At 51.0% G+C, this 18,982-nt stretch overlaps 1 protein-coding gene across 1 annotated transcript in view; it reads right to left on the bottom strand.

Moving 5' to 3' along the window:
* MRI1 (methylthioribose-1-phosphate isomerase 1) overlaps positions 1-2,445 on the bottom strand; it is a 258,819-nt gene extending 256,374 nt beyond the window's left edge. The window contains exon 1 of the mRNA XM_069604370.1: positions 2,132-2,445. Within this exon, the coding sequence (XP_069460471.1) occupies positions 2,132-2,140 (9 nt within the window). The 5' untranslated portion in view covers positions 2,141-2,445. The remainder of the gene's footprint in view (positions 1-2,131) is intronic.
* Between the last annotated feature and the right edge of the window lie 16,537 nt (positions 2,446-18,982).

Genomic DNA, 18,982 nt, shown 5'->3' with positions numbered 1-18,982 from the left:
CCCCCCCTCTTGGCTTTCTCCATCGGGATCAACCGGGGCTTCTTCCGAAGCTTACCCGGGTTCTCCGACTTCCTTTTCACCGAGCCAGAGCGTTGGCTGGTGAATGATGGCGTCTGTGACATCGCGCCCTGCCTGGCAGCTGAGGAGCCCGAACCAACGGCGCTCCCGGTGCCCGCAGACTCGCGGTGCTTGGCCTTTTGTTGGGCCCCGTCGCCAGAGCGCCCTCAAAGGTCTTAGAAGACCGCTCAGATTTCTTCTTCTCATCTGCTACTGGGCTCTTCCCCTTCAGCCAGTTGGTGAGTCAAATACAAAGATCCTTCATTGTCCGGACGGACATGTTCTTACAGAATGCACAGTCCTTCTCCACGTGCGATTTGTCGTCGTGAAGGCAGTAGAGGCGCCAGGAGTGCTCATCTTCCTTGAAGAGGTTCTGTAATCCACATCCTGGCCAGTTCCTGAACAGTTTGGATCCAGTAGGCGTCGAATCTTCCTTGTCTTGGGCCGTGTCCGAAATGGGGTAGGCCTCAAAGGTCTTCCAGAATCCTCCAAGAAGTGTAATTCGACGAAAATCCGCCCTTGAGGGACTTAGAGAAATTCCAAAACGGGTCCCTGTTGATCGGAAGAAGAATCGGTGGAGCTTGAGGCTCGAATTGACTGAAAAAATAAGAGTATACTCTTTGAGAAAAAAAAAACGCAATACGCAGTAAAAGCTCGAGAGCTAAGCACGAGGACTCCCAACACTTGAACGTGCGGTAAAAATATGAAGATAGCTGCCAGAGGAGGGGCTTAGGTAGAGGGTAGTCATTGGCTGGGGGCAGTATGACCCAGAGACCAGTGATTGGTTATTAGTAGAAAGACAGTTCAGAAACAAAACTGAAACTGATTTTTTCTTTACAGAGGATTCCCAGCCTGACGACGGGGAATATTCATGAGCATGTGAATCCATGCCAGACCCCATGCTGGGGAATGAGAAACATCCCCCGGGTGACGGCACAGTGACACAATTCCTGCGCCTCTCTGGAGCGCGCCAGGGATCTCGTGCCCCCCTGCTTCTGGATGTAAATCATTGTGGTGGTATTGTCTGTGAAGGCCCTCACCACTTGCCCTTGAGGGACAGAAGAAATGACTTGAGGACCCAAAACACTGCCCGTAGTTCCAGGACGTTGATGTGTAGTGTCTTCTCCAGTAGCCACAGGCCTCTGGCATGGAGACGTCCGTTCGTTATGGTTTCCTCAGCCTTCCAGGGAAGCATCCGACGTGACCGTCTCCTGGTACGGCGGGCTCTGAAGTCTGTGCCCCTGGCGATGTTGGAGCGCACGCCCCACCACCTTATCGCTCGACGGAACTCATCGAGCACGATCCTGTCCTTGAAGCTTCCGGACACCTGGATCCAACGGGAGTCCAGTAATTCCTCAAGTGGTTCCATGGGTACACATGAATTCCCTGTAGTCACGGATGGGCCGCCAATCAAGCTAGGCACTTCGCAAAGATTCTGGTCGTCGACTTCAGTCCGAAGGGGAGAGACGAAAAACGGATTCCCGTTAATCGGATGAAGAAATGATGGAGCACACAGGCTCGATTAAACAAAAATAGAGTTTTCTGAGTCAAAACGCGCAAAAAAAGCAGACGGCTCTAAGAGTGGAACACGAGGACTCCCAACACTTGAATGTGCAGTATAAAATGTGAAGATGGCTGAGGAGGGGCTTAGGGAGAGGGCAGCCATTGGCTGGGGGCAGTATGACCCAGAGCTCAGTGAACGGTTTATAGGAGAAAGACTGTTCATAAACGAAAGTGAAACAGTTTTTTCTTTTACCAGGGATTTCCAGCCTGATGGGGAATATTCACAAGCATCAGAATCCATGACAGATTCCATGCTGGAGAAATGCTCCTCGACAACTTCTGCTTCTCCTCCAATGATCCCATGACTGTTGATAAATCTCTCTGCTCATGAGGCTGTGCGCATCACACACACACTTCATTACCTCGACACTATGTTGAGACAACAGACTGCCCAACACCTTACCCAGTGCGTGCTTCACTACTGTGCAGCATGCATATAACACATTAATTATGGCCATTCAGTGCACAGAGACAGTTGTGACTCATACAAGTTACATTGGTATTCACACACATTATGCATTGATGAATAAACAGGGCTACTTAGCTCTGGCTTGTAGATCTAGGCGGGATTGTCAGTTCTGTGCTTGCATGACGTTCCAAGTGCCATTTCAGTAGATGGTGAAGGCACGTTCTAAAGAAACAAAGGCTGAAATCAATATGTCAGAGTGTTAGTGCTCTGTTCATTTAGTACTGCATTCTTTTGCTATGTGTAAGCGTCTCCTAGGAAACATTTGTTGCGTAACTCACATAAGTAGATTTTACATTAAGCACATTAGATTTCTATTTTTGCTTAACAGTCTTTACATTGCTGGTTGTTCCAACACTAGCACGCAGTTTTTTTTTTAAATCACATTTTATTGTTTTTTTTATTTAGACATTACCTAACACAACCTTGACTACAATAACTCACTGGCCGTCCAGATGGCATCCGACGGGCTCTCTCTATCGAGAAGAACTTGGAGACGAGTTAGGTTCAAACATATCAGTGATCCATTGTTCCAAGAACAATTCCATGTATAGTCCCTCCGTATTTTCTGGCAAGCCTAGAATTCACTGCAGTATTGAGGGTTCCCTTACTGGGTCCGCAACCCTCTTCCGATCGAGCCGCTTCACCCATGCACTGCTGTGGACATCCAGCGTCGGGCGTCCTCGGGATATGGCAGGAGGCAGATGTAGGGTGGATGCAGCGAACTCCAGGAGAAGATTACAGGTCGGGTCTGCTTGTGGAGCCGTCTGTGCTTCAGCACGCCGCGAGCCACAATGCTTGTTCAGGCCTCTTGGATTCCCGCCGGCTAGGGCTGCTCCTTTCACTGGTAGGTGTGAGCACTCTTGTGGACGCAGCGTGGTTGGGGTGGCCAGTCCCGCGCACGTCTTACACCGTCTGACGCCCACCAGGCAGGCCTCCACCTTTGTATCCGCAGTCACCGGACGGGCACTCTGGGCGGCAGCACTGGTGGTCCACGGTTTGGATTCCAGGGTGCTGTTGCAGGGGCAGCGTCACCCCCACCAGGTGATCGATCTTCTGTGTTCCTTTGCCCGCACTGGACTGGCTGGGCGCAGGTAAGGTATTTCTTTTGGATCGTTGTCCCTTCACGTGGAGCGTTGCGTGCTTCACCTAGTGCTTCTGCATCTGCCGGGCCGCCTCGGTCGGCAGATAAGTTCTCTGTGTTCTATGGGTCTCGGGTGCCTCCCTTTATGCGCTCGATGACCTGTTATAGTGCAACTGAGTTTCCAGGCGGCTCCTCCTTGATACACTTGGTTCTCGAGGGTCGCGCTTCAGTCTGCGGCCATCTTGGCGTTCCTACCTCGAATACACGCTGATTTCTTCCGCGGCTTGTATATTGTTGGCGGGTCTGATTTTTGATTCCGTTTTTCACCCAAATGTTCCCCACTCATTTGGCGCTCCACAGGGATGGTTTTCCCCTCAGGGTTTACAAGAATAGCAGGCTATTTTACAGGATGTTTGTCGGCGGTTGAGAGAGCTTGGAGACTCACGTCTTCATCACTCTGCTGCTAGCCACGCCCTTCCAACACTAGCACACAGTTTAGTCTTCACACGAGGTAGACAGAGTAATGACAAGCTAGCCCAAAGACGCAGCAATCGCTTTAGTGAGCCTAATGAGTTGCTTGTTCCCCTGGGCATAGAGTAAGAGCCCAGGAGTGTGTGAGGGCCAGGAGGTGAGAACCTGACCTCAGCCAGAAGAAACAGAACACAAACAAAGCAACAGCATGAGCAGTGACATTCAATCAGTGGAAGAACTAATTGTATATCACTTACAATGCCAATTATCCTAAAAGGGGATTTTAACATAGCATGGGACCCCTCTAAGGACAGAACCAAAATAGCACAGGGGGCACAAGGGAAACCCTGGCCTTGGTAGACGCATGGAGGGCGTTTGAAGGGATACCAGGAGGGGTACACCTTCTACTGGCATGCTCACCACAAGCACTCGAGGATAGATTACGTGTGGCTCTCCAGAAGTCTGCTGGGCCACACTACAGGGATCTCGGTCGAGACTATCATGCACTCAGATCACGCACCCATAACCCCAAACCTGAAAAGAAACTGACGACCTGCTGCCAAATCGGTCGAACAACTGTATCAAGCAAATGATCCGCCCCTCCTAGAAAGGATCAGAACGAAAATTATGGGGCCCCTACCCATAACACTGCTAGGCCAAATAAATGTTATAAAAATGGTCATCCTACCCCAACTGTTATACTAAAAAAATGACGAGTAGATTCCTATGGAACAATAGAGTACCGAGAGTGGCTGCTAGAGTCATGGAAATGCCTACTTGTAAAGGCAGGTTGGGGGAAACGGACCTTAAAGTCTACTATCTGGCAGCCTAGATGACAGTTATCCGGGATCGGCAGAATGAAGATAGGTGAAAGAGATGGAGGCCAATGGACCGATCAGTAGCAGGGGAAAACTTGGAAGAGATACTATGGAAACCCAAACCAGATAAACCACCCCGAATGTACTGTAGCAAGATTCTGGCTCTAGTGGGCGACACGTAGGATGAAGCAATGAAGAGGGGACACATCACCCCTCACCCATCACCGTTCACGCCGTTATTGGACAATCCACAATTCACCCCGGGACACAAAAATGCTGCATTCACCAAATGGCAGCAGGGGGGGATGCCAAAAGATCAGAGATATGTTTGCGCGGAACCAGGTCAAACAATTCGACCAATATACGGCAGACTTCGAACTGGGGGAGAGGGAGAGATTTCGCTATGCACAACTAAGGCACTGGTTATTCCAACCCTCCATGAAACAAGCAGGACATGCTAGCTAAAGCCCTTTGAAAAATACCTGAATATAGATCCCGGCGACAGGCGGGTGGTCACCTCCATATACGTGCACCTAAAAGTGGTTGAAGATCCCCCTCCGAGGCCATATATGAAAACATTGAAATTATCCACGGGACACTCAATAGAAAAGAGCGAATGGTCGAAACTATGGGTGAGCATTCCCAAGCTCACGAGATCCCTCCAAATTCGGGAAATCTGGGTAAAACTGCTTTTCCATTGGCACCCAACGCCCTAAAGACTCCACAAAATTGACCTGGGGGAATCGAAATTCTGTTGGAGGGAATGTGGAAGGGAGGGAACGTGGAGCCACATAGGTGGGACTGCCCCAAAATAGAGAGATATTGTGAGAGCATACAAGAGGGTTCTGCACAGACTGGTCAAGGTTATTGGAGTTCCTACAGGAAGGATCGAGGGGTGCTTGGTGTCCAAGGAACATGCGCCTCTTGGGTATAGCAGGATAGCCTCTGATCGAGCTACTACAGGGGAGGTGCCCCGAGGACTGAACAGAAGCATGCAGTGCAGCACTGACTCATGACACCAAGGATAACGAAGCCCGGAGATGGCACTTTAGCACTATGGACTACCGTTAAACCAAAGGGGGTGAGGGGGCGTACACATTTACGGTTGAATGTCCATTTTGGGATGCCCAGGCCCTGTCATTGGAATCAGTGGTTTCCTGTTAGGAAACAAGATGGCCCCGGTGGCCTCTTGCTTTCTATCGCCTGTTACCTTACTTTTCCCAAAGCCACAGGAAGCCCTGACTCTGTCCCTTCTCCCTGACTGGCTGTTGGGTGGAAGTTCCATATATGGTGTTGTGGGGGAAGTCCAGGCCAGACTGGCTGGAGCCTTCCCAATCACTGTATGTTGTGGGTACGCCCTTGGGGTGGGACCTAGGTGAATGGAGTGTGTGACGAATACGCATTCTGTGTTATGGGTGTCTAGTATCTGGCGTTTGACACAATGACTGAGACAGCCCTGCCCAAAACTGGTATGAATGCAGTGTGTAGTGTTGAAAGGTGTGGTACTTGGCCAAATCCACATTCTGTGTTGTGAGTATCTGGATGGAGAAGAATGGCCTGAATGCACTGTGCACCTGATTGGCTGCCTGACTGCCCTTCTGAGTGATTGGTTGCCTGAGTGTGACCCAGCAGAATGAATGGGAGATCAACAGTATATCTGGGGGCCTTTCACTACTAGAAATCGCTCAGAAGCTGAGGTAGAAACTGACATCGAAACTGACGCAGTTCAGAAGCTGAAGTTGAAACCGATGCTTACCTTTGAAGCCCACTGGAAGAAGAACTGCTGCTGCTGTCCTTCGCTAATCTGAAAGCTGCTGTGCCTTCAAGGAACTGATCCAAGAGAGGACCTGGCTAGGAGATCTCTTCCCGAGCTACAAGGGGCCATTGTGCACCAGCCGATCTTTGCCAAAGCTCCCTGGTAGACAGACCTACGAAAGGCTGCCGACCGGAGAAGGGGACCGCTGAGGAGATCAAAGAGAAACACCGGACAGCCGTCCGCCGTCGCCGACCTGAGCCACAGAGCTCCCTTTGCCTAAGAACATTTGATCCAAGGACTGGGACTAGAAATTGGTATGCTTCAGTCTGGTCTTCTGGGCGTATTGCTGTCCATGTAGAGATCTTTCTTGTATGGCCGTCGGTGTGGTTGCTGTGGTAAAATCATTAGGCTTGCTTTTTTGGTGTGGTTTTGCATACTGCATCAGTAATGCATAGAACGTCAATCTCTGCGGTTCACTATCCTGTTCAGGAAAGCATGGTAGCCTACTAACCCTTGATTTGCCAGCTTCTTCAGACTGTTGAATGCCCTTTGCCCTAGTGTGCTCATATTGTTGGATCTGTCCACAGTGTATGAGCTGGTTGGAAAATTGGAAAAGTTCTTTGCTTCAACTGGCTGCTTTTTTGTTCTGGATTTCTATTCACCGGGTGTACGCTGATTATGCCCTAAATTTTGTTGAAGCACTTATGGAGCAACAGGTGTTTCTTCAGGGAGTGTGCAAAGCGATCTCCTTTGTTACCCAGGATTTACTCTTGATCGCAAACTTTGTGTGGTGTACTGACTGTTGGATTATGATCAGACGACGGATGGACCAATTTATAATTTTGTTCCCTGCCCCACTCTTCAGAGGGTTGCCCTTCATCATGCTGGATGCTTGTTGGCAGGGGCTGGGGGGCTTGCAATTTGTAAGCAAATGACAGATCTTTGACCGGTGCTCGTCTGCAGGACTTGGAATGATAAGCTACGTCCTTTTTGCGTGCCTTATTGCAATTTATCCAGCATTCTGCTTTGCAGGTAGTGAATAATGCATACGTGGTACCTCCAGCATTTGCTTTAAAATTGTGATTTTTCCCTTTTATAGTCTGTGTGCGTCTGTGTGTGTGTGAAGCTCAGATTCCTAGGATGCAGGTGCTATCTTATACCTGTTGCTCATTCCTGGTCTGATTGGAATCAGGGGTGTTGGCGGAGGTCCTGGCCCACGCGCCACAATCCGATCAGGCATTCCCCTTCAGAAAGATGTCCTTTCGTGGCTAAAATGTTCTGTGAGAAGCCCCAGGCCAACGCCCAGATGAACAAGAAATTGGACAGCCGCTTTAGGCTACTGGATGGGGAACCAGTCCTCCTGGCCTCCCACCCTCAACCACACTCTTCAGTTGTGGCGGCAGCCTCTTTGTATTCCAAGCCATCCTCGTTGTCGTCCACAGCAGGGGCCGCCTCTACCTGTCTATCCAAGGAGGACAGGGCCCTCGAGTCTATTCGGCAGGAGATGTTGTTATCTCAACGCTGGGCTGCACTTGCGACAGGCCAACACTGATACCCTTCTAGCCACGGTGAACTGGAAGCTGTGGCGAGAGATCGGGGGAGTTCCTGCCCGACATACACCCGGAGAGACAGGCCTCTATTAAAGCCAGGCTGACAGAGACCTGCACAGTTGCGCAGGACCTCATGGGGTCTTTGGTCTCGCACATCGACACAGCCAGTAGATGCCTCTGCCTGGGGGTCTAGAGGAGGTGGACGGCGTAGATGCTTGCCACAAGGTTCTCCTTAGATGTAAAGGCGAGGAGTCTAGACCTTCAGTTCGAAGGGACGGAGCTCTTTCATTCGACCACCGATGACAAGCTGACAGTAAAGAAGACCTCAACGCAAACTGCCAAGTCCCTGGCCATCCTGACCAAACCTGGGCAGAAGTCCTTCCCTCAAACCCAGGGCAGGTCCGACTTCAAACCCTGCTCCTTCAGCAGCTTGAAGGGGTTCAGGGACCATGATACGCTGCAGCCTGACTGATCCCCCAGCGACCACAGGAGGAAGCAGCAGAGGACCTTGCACCGCTTTTTCCACTCCTCCTCCTCCGCTCCTACCTCGGACGCCAAGAAGCAATGACGTGACGGTCAGGTAACACAGCTCGCTGGTGGGGGCCGGCTGGCTCTCTTCGCGGCTGCACTGGCTTCTGTCTTCCTCTTCTTTTTCCTCTACCCTCTTCTCCTCTGCTTCAGAGAGGGTCCCCGGCACTGTTGCGGGAGATCCTTCTTCTTTTGGACATGCAGGTGTTGGAGCAGGTTTCTCAGTTAGATATGGGCTCCGACCTCTACTACAGGATTTTTGCAGTACCCAAGAACAACCAGGCTTGTTTGAGGGTAGTGTAAGGAACTCATGGTGTCAACAGTAAAGACAGACAAGTGCTCACAGTTCAAGGGTGTTTATTAAACTGTATGCAGGTTGGAAAAACATCTAATCTAAACCTAAATCTACAATGGGAGTAAGCGTCGACCATCAAATGAAAATAGGCAGTTCTAATGGCGTTGTGTCAAATAAAAAGGGCCTGGGCGGCGCTGTTGCGCTCGGTGAAGATGGCCACCTAAGTGAAGGCTCTGTGCTGGGAGGCATTATTCTTGTGGAAATCAGCGTTGGTGCGCCGTAGTCTACCGAGGGGACATCAACAGATTACTCCCATGCACCCTGTCTAATTATCAGCCGGGTCTGGAGACGAGAGCCGGCCCCGTTACTGAGCTTTGGGCGGCTGTTGGTGGACTGGGAGTCGGCATCGGCCTGATCCGACTGACGCTTCCGTGGGAGTGTCTGCTAGGGCCGGGCATCTGCGGCCTGCTGTGGGGGAGGCGCTCTGTGCCCGCCTGATTGGATTCCCCAGCACTGATCAAGCCGGATCCTCTGCGCCCAGGGGTGGGGGGGTGTACAGAGCTTCCCTAGGGGCTGCTACGGTTGCAGCGACATCGAACCCCGACCCTTGGAACCTGCGGCTTCTGGTGTGCAGCGTGGACTGCTGCCGCACTCGACCCTTCTGGCGCTGAGCGGGTCTGCTCTGCCGCTGCTCCGGGCCGGGGTGTGCTGGTGGGGGGCGCCTGCCGCAGCCTTCCTAACATCTACACACTTGGTGGGGTGCCCCCCCCCCTCCTGCGGCCCTGGACGGGTGGAGCCCGGAGCCCACGACACAGAAGGTGAGTCCCTGGGGGCGGGTGGGCCTGGATCTGGCAACCACAGCTGAGGCTTTGTTTTCCCTGGACTGGCCCTCCCCCCCCTGGGGACACTGCGAGCCTCGCTGCCGCCTGTCCTGCCCCTGCCGGAGGTGCTGCTGTGCGGCAGGGGTGCTCATTCACTCCCCCACAATCTGTGTTTCTCCCGCGGCTGCACAGGAGTTCGAGCTCCACGAGCCGCCAACTTGGGTCATAGGGGGCACAACTGAATGGTCATTGGCCTCTGGGTGCGCTGATGGTGGGCGGCCCTATACTTACTCAACATTGAAGATCACACCCTGCTCAGGCGCTGATCGAGCCTCAACAACCCCATCCCAGTTCATGCTGCTGCGACAGTGAAGGCTCCCATCCCTCTGCAACAGCCCAGAAATAGGTGGCTCTGATAGAGCTTGTTGATAGAGGGCTCTGGATCCCTGGGCTTCTCCACCCTCGCCCACCTGCAGAATTCATGCCTTGCGAACCTCAACAGGGGGGGCCACTCGGATGCAGTGTGTGTGGAGTCTGGCTAGGTTGTACAAAGCTTAAACTATCTACACCACCCACTCGCCCTACAACCCGGTGTTACGCTCACCTGGCTCCCACAGAGGCGTCGATCTGGACTGGACTGCTGTGACCTCCACCAATGTGACGCGTAGGGCCGAGATGACGGACTGGACAGGACTGGCCCGCAGGAATATTCTTCTGCAAATGGAGAAAGGGAATTAACCACCCGTGGAGTTGAGCGTAAATCCCCCACCCCGCTGTTCTCCCCACTGATCACCTTGGATGTCCCCTCTTATAGTCTCGCCTGATGATTTGAAAAGATGAGCTCTCCATCCTGCATTGAGCGCAGGGGCGCGTAGATAACCAGTTACTTCACTGGCTTGAAGGAATTGGTGAGTTCCAGGACAATATTGACTCTGATATTCCTAGCAAGACGCCGTAAGTATGTAGTTCGTAAGAGTTCAAATGCCTGGCTTTCACGCTTGTCCGATTCCTTGCAGGTTGCAGCTTGACCCTACTGAAGAGTTCCTCGTGGCAACCGGTAATGTTCTGGTAAGGATTTGTATTATCCAACACAGTTCGAAAAAATTATGTCCATATGTAACCTGTTGCTTTCTCCCTTATTCAGGCGCTGAGAGAAAGTATGAAGTCTCGGGGAATAATGCCTCGGCAGTAAAATCAGGTAAGTCTTTTGTGGTGAGGAGGGTTTCCCTTGTTAGTCCCTTGGTTCACCTTGCTGTCCTTTTGTTTCCCCTTAGGGGCCGGGGTTCGGCTAGGATGCAGTGGAAGCTGCGCCGACCCGTGAAGAAGAATAATACCCCGGTGGTAAAATCAGGGGTAAATCTATAGGGGGTATTCCTCTGTGTATTCCCTTCGCTCACCTTGCTGTTCTTGTCTTCTCCTTAGGTGCCGGAGTGCGGCGGGAACATGCAGGAGGATGCGGTGAAATGTGAAGATGCGGCGAAGGCCGGTGAGTTCAGCGCGGCACTGCAGCAGGCGAGGTGGCGCGCATAAAACAACTTCTTTCTTCCAGCTCGAAGGCGCGATGGATCGGGAATTCAGATAAGGATCAAAGGTATTGCTCTTGTTCTAACCTTTTCTCCTTCTTTCTCCCTTTTTCTAGGAGCTCCAAACTCGAGGCGGGCGTGGCAGAAGACTGGATGCAGACTTGCAGGCACGGTGAGAGTTACGCTGCTGGATGCAGAATAACGCGAAGCGTGTGCTGTTCTTAGAGCGTGGTTTAAATAGCCTCCAAAGTAGTCCCAGGTAAGTATTCCTCCTCAGCCCCACCCGAGTAAAAAATAGTCCCTAGGTAAAATAGTCCCTTCCAAGCCTTGTTTGGCTTGGAGCTCAGGCAGCATGGTCTGCATCAGGTAAGTTTTAATCTATGAGCCTGGCGCCTATGGCGCCAGGACTGACTCCATATGAGCCTGGCGCCATAGGCGCCTGGACTGCATCCAAATAGCCCCTAGCGGGGGTTGTTGGGCTTGCTTGGGGGTAACTTGATGCCTGCTTCCGGGGTTGCTGGACATGGTCTTGGTCCCCGGGGGTAGGCATCATGACACCCGGGGAACGGTCGCTGGTGTGGCCGAGCCACGCATACTGAGAGATCCCACCGACCAGCAACTGTGATGCTCTAACTGAGTTCCAGCAAGTCCTCTTCACCCTAGCCACCCAGCGACCCCTTTCCCACCTCGATCACCTGACGTCTCACAGTTGCTTACTGGGCAACCTCCCTGATACGCCAGAGACCACAAACTCCTTGGACCATAGCCCTCCCTTGTCTACTGAGGTCCCCAGGATCTGCGCTCTAACTTGGAACATCACTGGTTGGTTCCGCCTGGGCATTCCTGTGACCAGGCTCCCTGTACATCTACATACTTGCCAACTGGCCTGGCGACTCGGGCCGCCGATCAGGCCCGTCGCTGTATACTCAGGACACCCACAAGCTAATAAGGGGTCAAGCTCCTTCAGACCAACTGGGACCGGCTAGGCCCCATCCAGTCACAGACTACATAGAGCGCACTCTACTCACACTTCTTGATTCTCCCAGGCTCTCGACACAGTTCGCAATTGAAAGAGTCAATCAATCTTTATTAGAAAAACCCAGACCTGGCGCGCGCCCGCGCACCATCATAGCCAGGGTGCTAAACTTTCGGGATCGTGACGCCTTCCTTAGGGTAGCGAGAGCCGAATGGGATCTTTTCTTGGGGACCTCTAGGATCCACTTATACCCAGACTTCACAGTGGCGGTTCAACAGGAACGCAAAACCTTCCTGGCAGTGAAGAAGAGGCTGCGTGACCTGGAGGTTAAATATTCCATGCTGTATCCCACCAAGCTACGAAATGAACACTCTAACCAGGTTTTCTTTTTCACAATCCCGGAAGAAGCCTCCAAATTCATAGACAATCACTTTCCAGGTTGAAAGTTCATGGCCTCATCACTTTGTTGACGTTTGATCACCTATCGGGAGGGGCGCCCTCGTCCCATGGGCGCAGGAGATCCATCCTTCTGTCATGTGTCTACAGTTCACTCTGGCTCTACGATGTCTTGATCTCCCCGTCATTAGTAACCTCTTAAACTACATGTTAACGGTTTTTGATGCACCTCTCTATCCTTCATGAGCCCCCAGCCCAGAGTATCGCCGCCAGGCCAGCACACAGGCCCCCAGGCGTTGATGCCATTGGTTTGGATTTGGTTATGGGGTTGTCATTCCTCTGATTGGGGGAGGGATGTGAGTGGGGGTGGGTTGGGATGGGTGTTATGGTAAAAAAAGGCTTGATGTTCATGAAGAAGGCGGAGTGCGGGCCAATGCCAGGTCAGTCGCGTACTGAGAGGGGGCTCGCTCATCTAGCCCGGCCTTCAGGCCCTAGGTTATCACCTCTCCGAACTTCAAAACCTATGCAGTGCTCTTATTCCAATGGGCGACAATAATGTGATACTCATGAGTTGGAATGTGCGGGGGCTGGGGAATTATAGGAAAATGCGACAGTTACAATTGCACGCCATGAAGTGAAAATCCTTCTTTTACAAGGAACACACGCATATGCTGAACACTGTGGAAAATTCGCCAAAGGGTGGGGTTCCCAAAGATATTACAACAACTATTCTGCCCAGAGTCGGGGGGTTATGACACTGATCTATAAAAGCCTCAAATTTACTGGTAAGTCTTCGCAGGTCGACCCACTGGGTAGATATGTATTGCTTCATGGTGTCCTACAAAATAAAGAACTGGTGCTATTGAACATCTATGGTCCCAATGTAGACGACCCCGAATTTTACCTCCACTTAGCCTCCCTCATAGGTAGCTTCCCTATGGTCCCGATACTGTGGGGGGCGACTTCAATACAATACTAGACGTGGACCTGGACAGATCGGGCTCCAGACCCCGCCAACTCTCAAAAGCAGCCTACACCATTCTATCATCGCTTCCCCGACTGGCTATAGTAGACGTATGGAGACTTATACCCTGACTCCCAAACATACTCCTTCTATTCCCCCGGTTCACGACTCACATTCTAGGATTGACAGATATCAGACATGCTGATAAGAAACGTTTCACAGCAATCGATTCTCCCTAGAACTCTTTCCGACCACTCCCCGGTGACTCTCTCTCCCTCTCTGCTGGGGTCCAGACTACGATGGAACTCGGCAGTGGAAAATGAAACCACACTCCTTGCTCGATACAGCCTTTAGCTCAGAGCTAGAGACTGCCATTGAAGACTTTTTGAAAACAACACTAATTCGATCACTACACAATCCACCCTTTGGGAGGCATTTAAAGCCTACATCAGGGGTATCGCCATCTCCAAGGAAAGTGGTATTCTGAAAGCGATCTGAGGAGATATCCGGAAAAGTGAGTCGGCCCTCGCGTCCCTCGAGTCCCAATACGCTCTCCTTCCATCTCCTGAGATCCTCACGTCTTTAGGTACGGAACTTGATGCGTCTCATACTCATGCGGAACGCAAGGTGAAATTCCTCAACAACCCCCAGCTCGTGAGAAAATACGGGGAGGGCGAACGGCCAAGCCGACTCTTAGCCAGACTCATCCGTGGAGAGTTTGGATCCCCCAACATCCCCGCTATCGAGAGAGCCGACGGCACTCTAGCCACACTCCCACAGGATATTAACACTGAGTTCCTGGTATTCTATGAAGCCCTTTACTCAGAGGATGAGAGCGTCCCAACAGCGGAGATCGATGCTTACCTAGACGCCTTCCCCTTTCGGTCCTCTCCTCTGAAACTAATAGCTCTCTCGAGAGGCCGTTTACTGCGGAGGAGCTCTCAGATGCCATCGATTTGCTGTCATCTGGTAAATCCCCGGGCTCGGACAGCCTTCCAGTAGATTTTTACAAACACTTCAAATCCCTCCCAATACCTCACTTGATGGCCCTATGGGAAGAAGCATGCGTAGTGGGTAGGCTCCCCCCTTCTCTCCGGGAAGCCATAATAACGGTTCTACTTAAAACTAGCAAGGCCCCCACCCCTGTGGCTCGTACCGTCCCCTCTCACTAATCAACTGCGATGTCAACATTTTTGCCAAATTGCTAGCCTTACGCTTGGCCCCCTTCATGTCACACATCATTCACCCCGATAAAGCAGGATTTATTACAGGGCGCTCCACCTCTCTGAACTTGATATTATTAGTAGAATTAACCCAAACGTGCAAGCTGTAGTTGCTACACTGGACATGCAAAAAGCATTCGACTCCGTGTCCTGGAAGTACCTTTGGCGGGTCCTCGGAAAATGTAAAATTGGGCCCAGTTTTCGTTCATGGGTCGGGCTACTTTACTCAGATCCGGTGGCTAGGGTCCGTACTGAGGACAGATGCTCATCCCTATTTCGAATTGCCAGAGGTACGAGGCAGGGCTGCCCCTTTTCCCCCTTAATCTTTGCTATAGCTATGGAACCGTTTGCTGATAAGATGCGCCAGAGCCACGCTCGCAGAGGGTTACGAACAGCAGGCCAAGCGGATATCATCTCTTTATATGATATGATATGGTATTTGTAACGCGCCTATACACAAGACGATGCCCAGCTCTATATCCGGTCTCCCGCTATCAACCTTGCCCCGATACTGGAAGACGTTGTCCACTTTGGGCGTGTTTCTGGACTCAAAGTAAACTGCTCCAAATCCACCCTGTTCCCACTCACTGAATGCACACGTTCCCCTCCCGATCTTATGGGGTTCACTTGGTCCCAATAGAAATTTACTTACCTCGGTATAGAGGTGACTCGCCGTCCTGAGACATTGCTCCAGGAGAACTATCAGTAACTCACAAAACTCTCTGAAAAGGCTTCTGGCTGGGTGAGAGTTCCAATTTCCCTGGTCGAATTGGGGTGTTCTAAAGATGGTCGTACTCCAACTTTTATATAAGTTCATCAATCTGCCCCTGTTGCCGGGGAGACTGCTTTTTCCAAGCGTTGACCCGCACTATTAACACTTTTCTGTGGCATTCTGGGGCAGTCCGACTAAAACTTGCAACATTGTCCACCCCCATGTAAAGCGGCGGATTCAGTGCCCCAGATTTTCTCAAATACTGGCTGGTGGCGCAGGCCCACTTCGCCTCGCACTGGTTTAACACACAGGATCCCCCTCCGCATGTTAGACTCGAGAGAATGGCAGTCAGTGGCCGAGACGTCCGCTCCTTGATTCTCTCCCCATTGCCGATCATGTTAGAGTCACTAGACCCTGTTAGTTTCCAGATTTTAGAGTGGGCTAGGGATGTGCTATCAGGCACATCCTATCCATTCCACGGCGATCTACCACTGTGGAATTTCCTCCCAGGGGTCCCATACTTACCATCATCCATCATACACCGGTGGGCTGAAACAGGCTACGAGGCAATCTGGGACATCTTTGAGAGTGGTGGTTTTGTTGAGTGGTCGGATCTTCCACCCATCCTCAGACAGAAACCATCCTCGTGGCTCCAATACTTCTCCCTCTGCAGAGTTCTTAAAATCACATACCCTGACTTCCCTGCGCTACCTCCCAACGACCCAGTAGTTGCGGAGCTATGCAGCTTCAACTCCTTTAGGGGGAAGGTATCCAGACTATACGCCCTCTACAGGCCAGATCGACCCCCCCCCTGCGACAAACTGAAACATAAATGGGCAGAGGACTTGGGGGTGGTGATGTCCGACCAACGCTGGAATCTCATGTGTGCGCGCACCCACAATGTGTCCTTTAACTCCTGATTCAAATTAATCCAGTTCAAAGTCCTGCACAAGTATCACCTCACTCCGATTCAGTTGCACCGCATGTCCAAGGACCACTCCCCCAGATGCCCCAGGTGCGGAACCGACAGCGCTACATACATACACATGATCTGGTCCTGTCCTAAACTAGCGCAGTACTGGGAGGAGATATGTACTACTATGACTGTCATTTTGGACTGCACAGTCGCTCCATCCCCTGCATTGTGTCTCTTTCATGACTTCCCGGACTTGAGTCGCGACTCCAAAAAGCTGGCGGGCCTCTGTATGTTACTCACTGTCCACTGCATCTTACTATGCTGGCTCCGCCCTGGTCCACCCTCACACTCGCAATGGCTTAGGGCAGTCACCTGGGCAATTGACACGGAAGAGGTCTGGGCTAATCAACAGCCGACGCATTCCAGGCCCAGGAACATATGGCTGAGATTCTGCTCTTATATGGCCTCCATAGCTACAGACTCTGATGGTGCATCTCTTACTTCATCTTCTCCCACCTCCACCATGGCCTGAACTTTTGACTACCCAAATTGCTCCTGTGTTATTGCGCCCCTCTGCTCATACCCGCAAAGCAATGTACAATGTTGAAATCGGACTGTATGCACTGCAATTGTCACGTCTGCCCCTGTTGGGCTTCTGCCTCTTCTGTGTTGTCAAGCTAAATAAATAAAGTTTAATAAAATAAAAAGGGCTAGTCTCGAGGTTTTCTTTCTCCTAGGACGACAAAGGAAGAGCGGCAATACCTATTCATAGACATTTTTCCCCCACCATTGATATAGTGGGGTGGCATATAAATTTATAGTCAAAACATATGAACATGCACATTTCTTTTTGCATTCAAAAACGAAAACACCCACATTGAGAAACTCAGAATTTGATAGGCGATATGTAGGATATTTTAAGTTAGAACTGAATTAATCTGAGACAGCACCCTCTAGGATTCCAGAGGATTCCTCCAGTTGTTGCAGAGTGTGCCTGGGATGGCAACACTTCAACTGGTTAATGTGGACCCACTTGTCTTCCCCCTCTGCCGAACCGCCTTTGGGGATGCGGATCTTGTAGGCCACAGGGGAGATTTTGTCTATAATCTCAAAGGGTCCCTTCCATGTAGGCAAAAATGTTCGCTGTTTGGCCTGGTTCCTTTGGAAATTGTATAGATAGACCCGGTCCCCCACCTGATATTCCTTCCTGGAAGTCTTCAGGTCATAGTGGGTCTTCATGCTATCAGCTGATCTTTCTAGATTCCGCTGAGCATAAGCAAAAGCATGTTGAAGGTGTTTCCTTAAATTCCCCACATACTCATGAGTTGTGGAGGCATTTATCAGTGTCTGCTCTTGGGTCCTATAGAGCAAATGCTGAGGAAGCACCATCTTGCGCCCAGTCATCAACTCAAATGGTGACATTTTGGTTGCAGATGAAGGGGTAGATCTGATGGCCATTAGGACCAGAGGTAATCGGATATCCCAACTTGGCCCAGAATCTGCCACAAACCTTTTTAGTATGCTCACAATGGTTCGGTTATATCTCTCTACTGCCCCAGAAGAAGCTGGCCGGTAAGCAATATGCAACTTCCTTTTGACCCCCAGTATCTCCCACATCTATGTCATTACTTCGCTGGTGAAGTGGCTACCCTTGTCTGACTCAATCCTTTGAGGTAGACCGAAACGGGAAAAGATGTGGTTAATCATCAGGGCAGCTGCAGTTTCTGCCTTGCAATTTGGGGCTGGGAGACATTCCATCCACCGGGTAAACAAGCATGTCACAGTCAACATGTACTTATTCCCCCTAGCAGAGCGAATCACGGGGCCTACAAAGTCGATTTGTAAATCTGACCATGGCAGTGTCATCCCCCTCTTTTGCAGAGGCGCACGGTGCGTGAGGGATGATGGGTGAAATTGTGCACACACAAGACAACCCTTCAAATATTGGTTGAGGTCCTGGCCCATGTGTGGCCAGTATGCAACCTCTCTTAAGATTTCCAGTGTTGTGTGAAACCCCCTATGACCGGCGGTGGCCGCATCATGGGCGTGACTTAACATCAGGCTTCGGAATGAGGTAGGAACCACCCACTGATCGTGGCCAGCTTTCGATTTCCTTACCAACAAACCATCTTGGATTCGGAACATTTTTGGACATTTCATCAGCACTCTTAGGTCCTCTTTCCCAATGTAACCGGTATCCGTCAGGGGAAAGTTCTCAGGGTCCTCAAGGTGTTGGTAAAATTGACCAATTATTGGATCCCCCTTCTGAGCTGTAATTAAATAAGCATCAGGGGTCTCCTTACTCCATTGTGCAATTGAAAGATCATCGTGAGCATTTGTCTGGGACCTAGTGATAGCAGTGACCTGGATTTCCCCCAACAGGGACTCAATCTCAATTAGATCCCCTTGGATGTCCCCGGTTTTGGCCAGCTGATCAGCTAAGTCATTTCCAGTTTTGTCTGGTCCCTCTACTTTGGAATGACCCTTGATCTTTTTCCAATAGATGGTCATCTCATTCGAGGTGACCAGATCGTCAATGTTTTGGATCAACTTCCCATGTTTCAAGGGTTTGTTATTAGCACATAACATGCCTCTGGTTTTCCAATTAACCAGGTGCTCCACGAACCCGTTCCGTACATAATCCGAATCTGTGATTATGACCAGTTCGTGGAGTTGATGCTGGACAGCAGTGAGGATGGCCTGATGCACAGCCATCAATTCTGCCACCTGACTACTTCGGGGACCAATTTTGTATCCAGCGGAGGGTTCTGGGAACCATTCACCCATGCATTCCCTACGCCGGCCACCAGTTCTTTCTCCCCGTCGTTGTCAACATGGTAAGAGCATCCATCCACATACACAG

Source organism: Ambystoma mexicanum, chromosome 3q (assembly GCF_040938575.1).
Source record: "Ambystoma mexicanum isolate Mex_15411 chromosome 3q, UKY_AmexF1_1, whole genome shotgun sequence".
NCBI classification, from domain to species: domain Eukaryota; kingdom Metazoa; phylum Chordata; class Amphibia; order Caudata; family Ambystomatidae; genus Ambystoma; species Ambystoma mexicanum.
The sequence above is the reverse complement of the archived record's forward strand: the minus strand, read 5'-3'. Positions and strand labels throughout refer to the sequence as shown.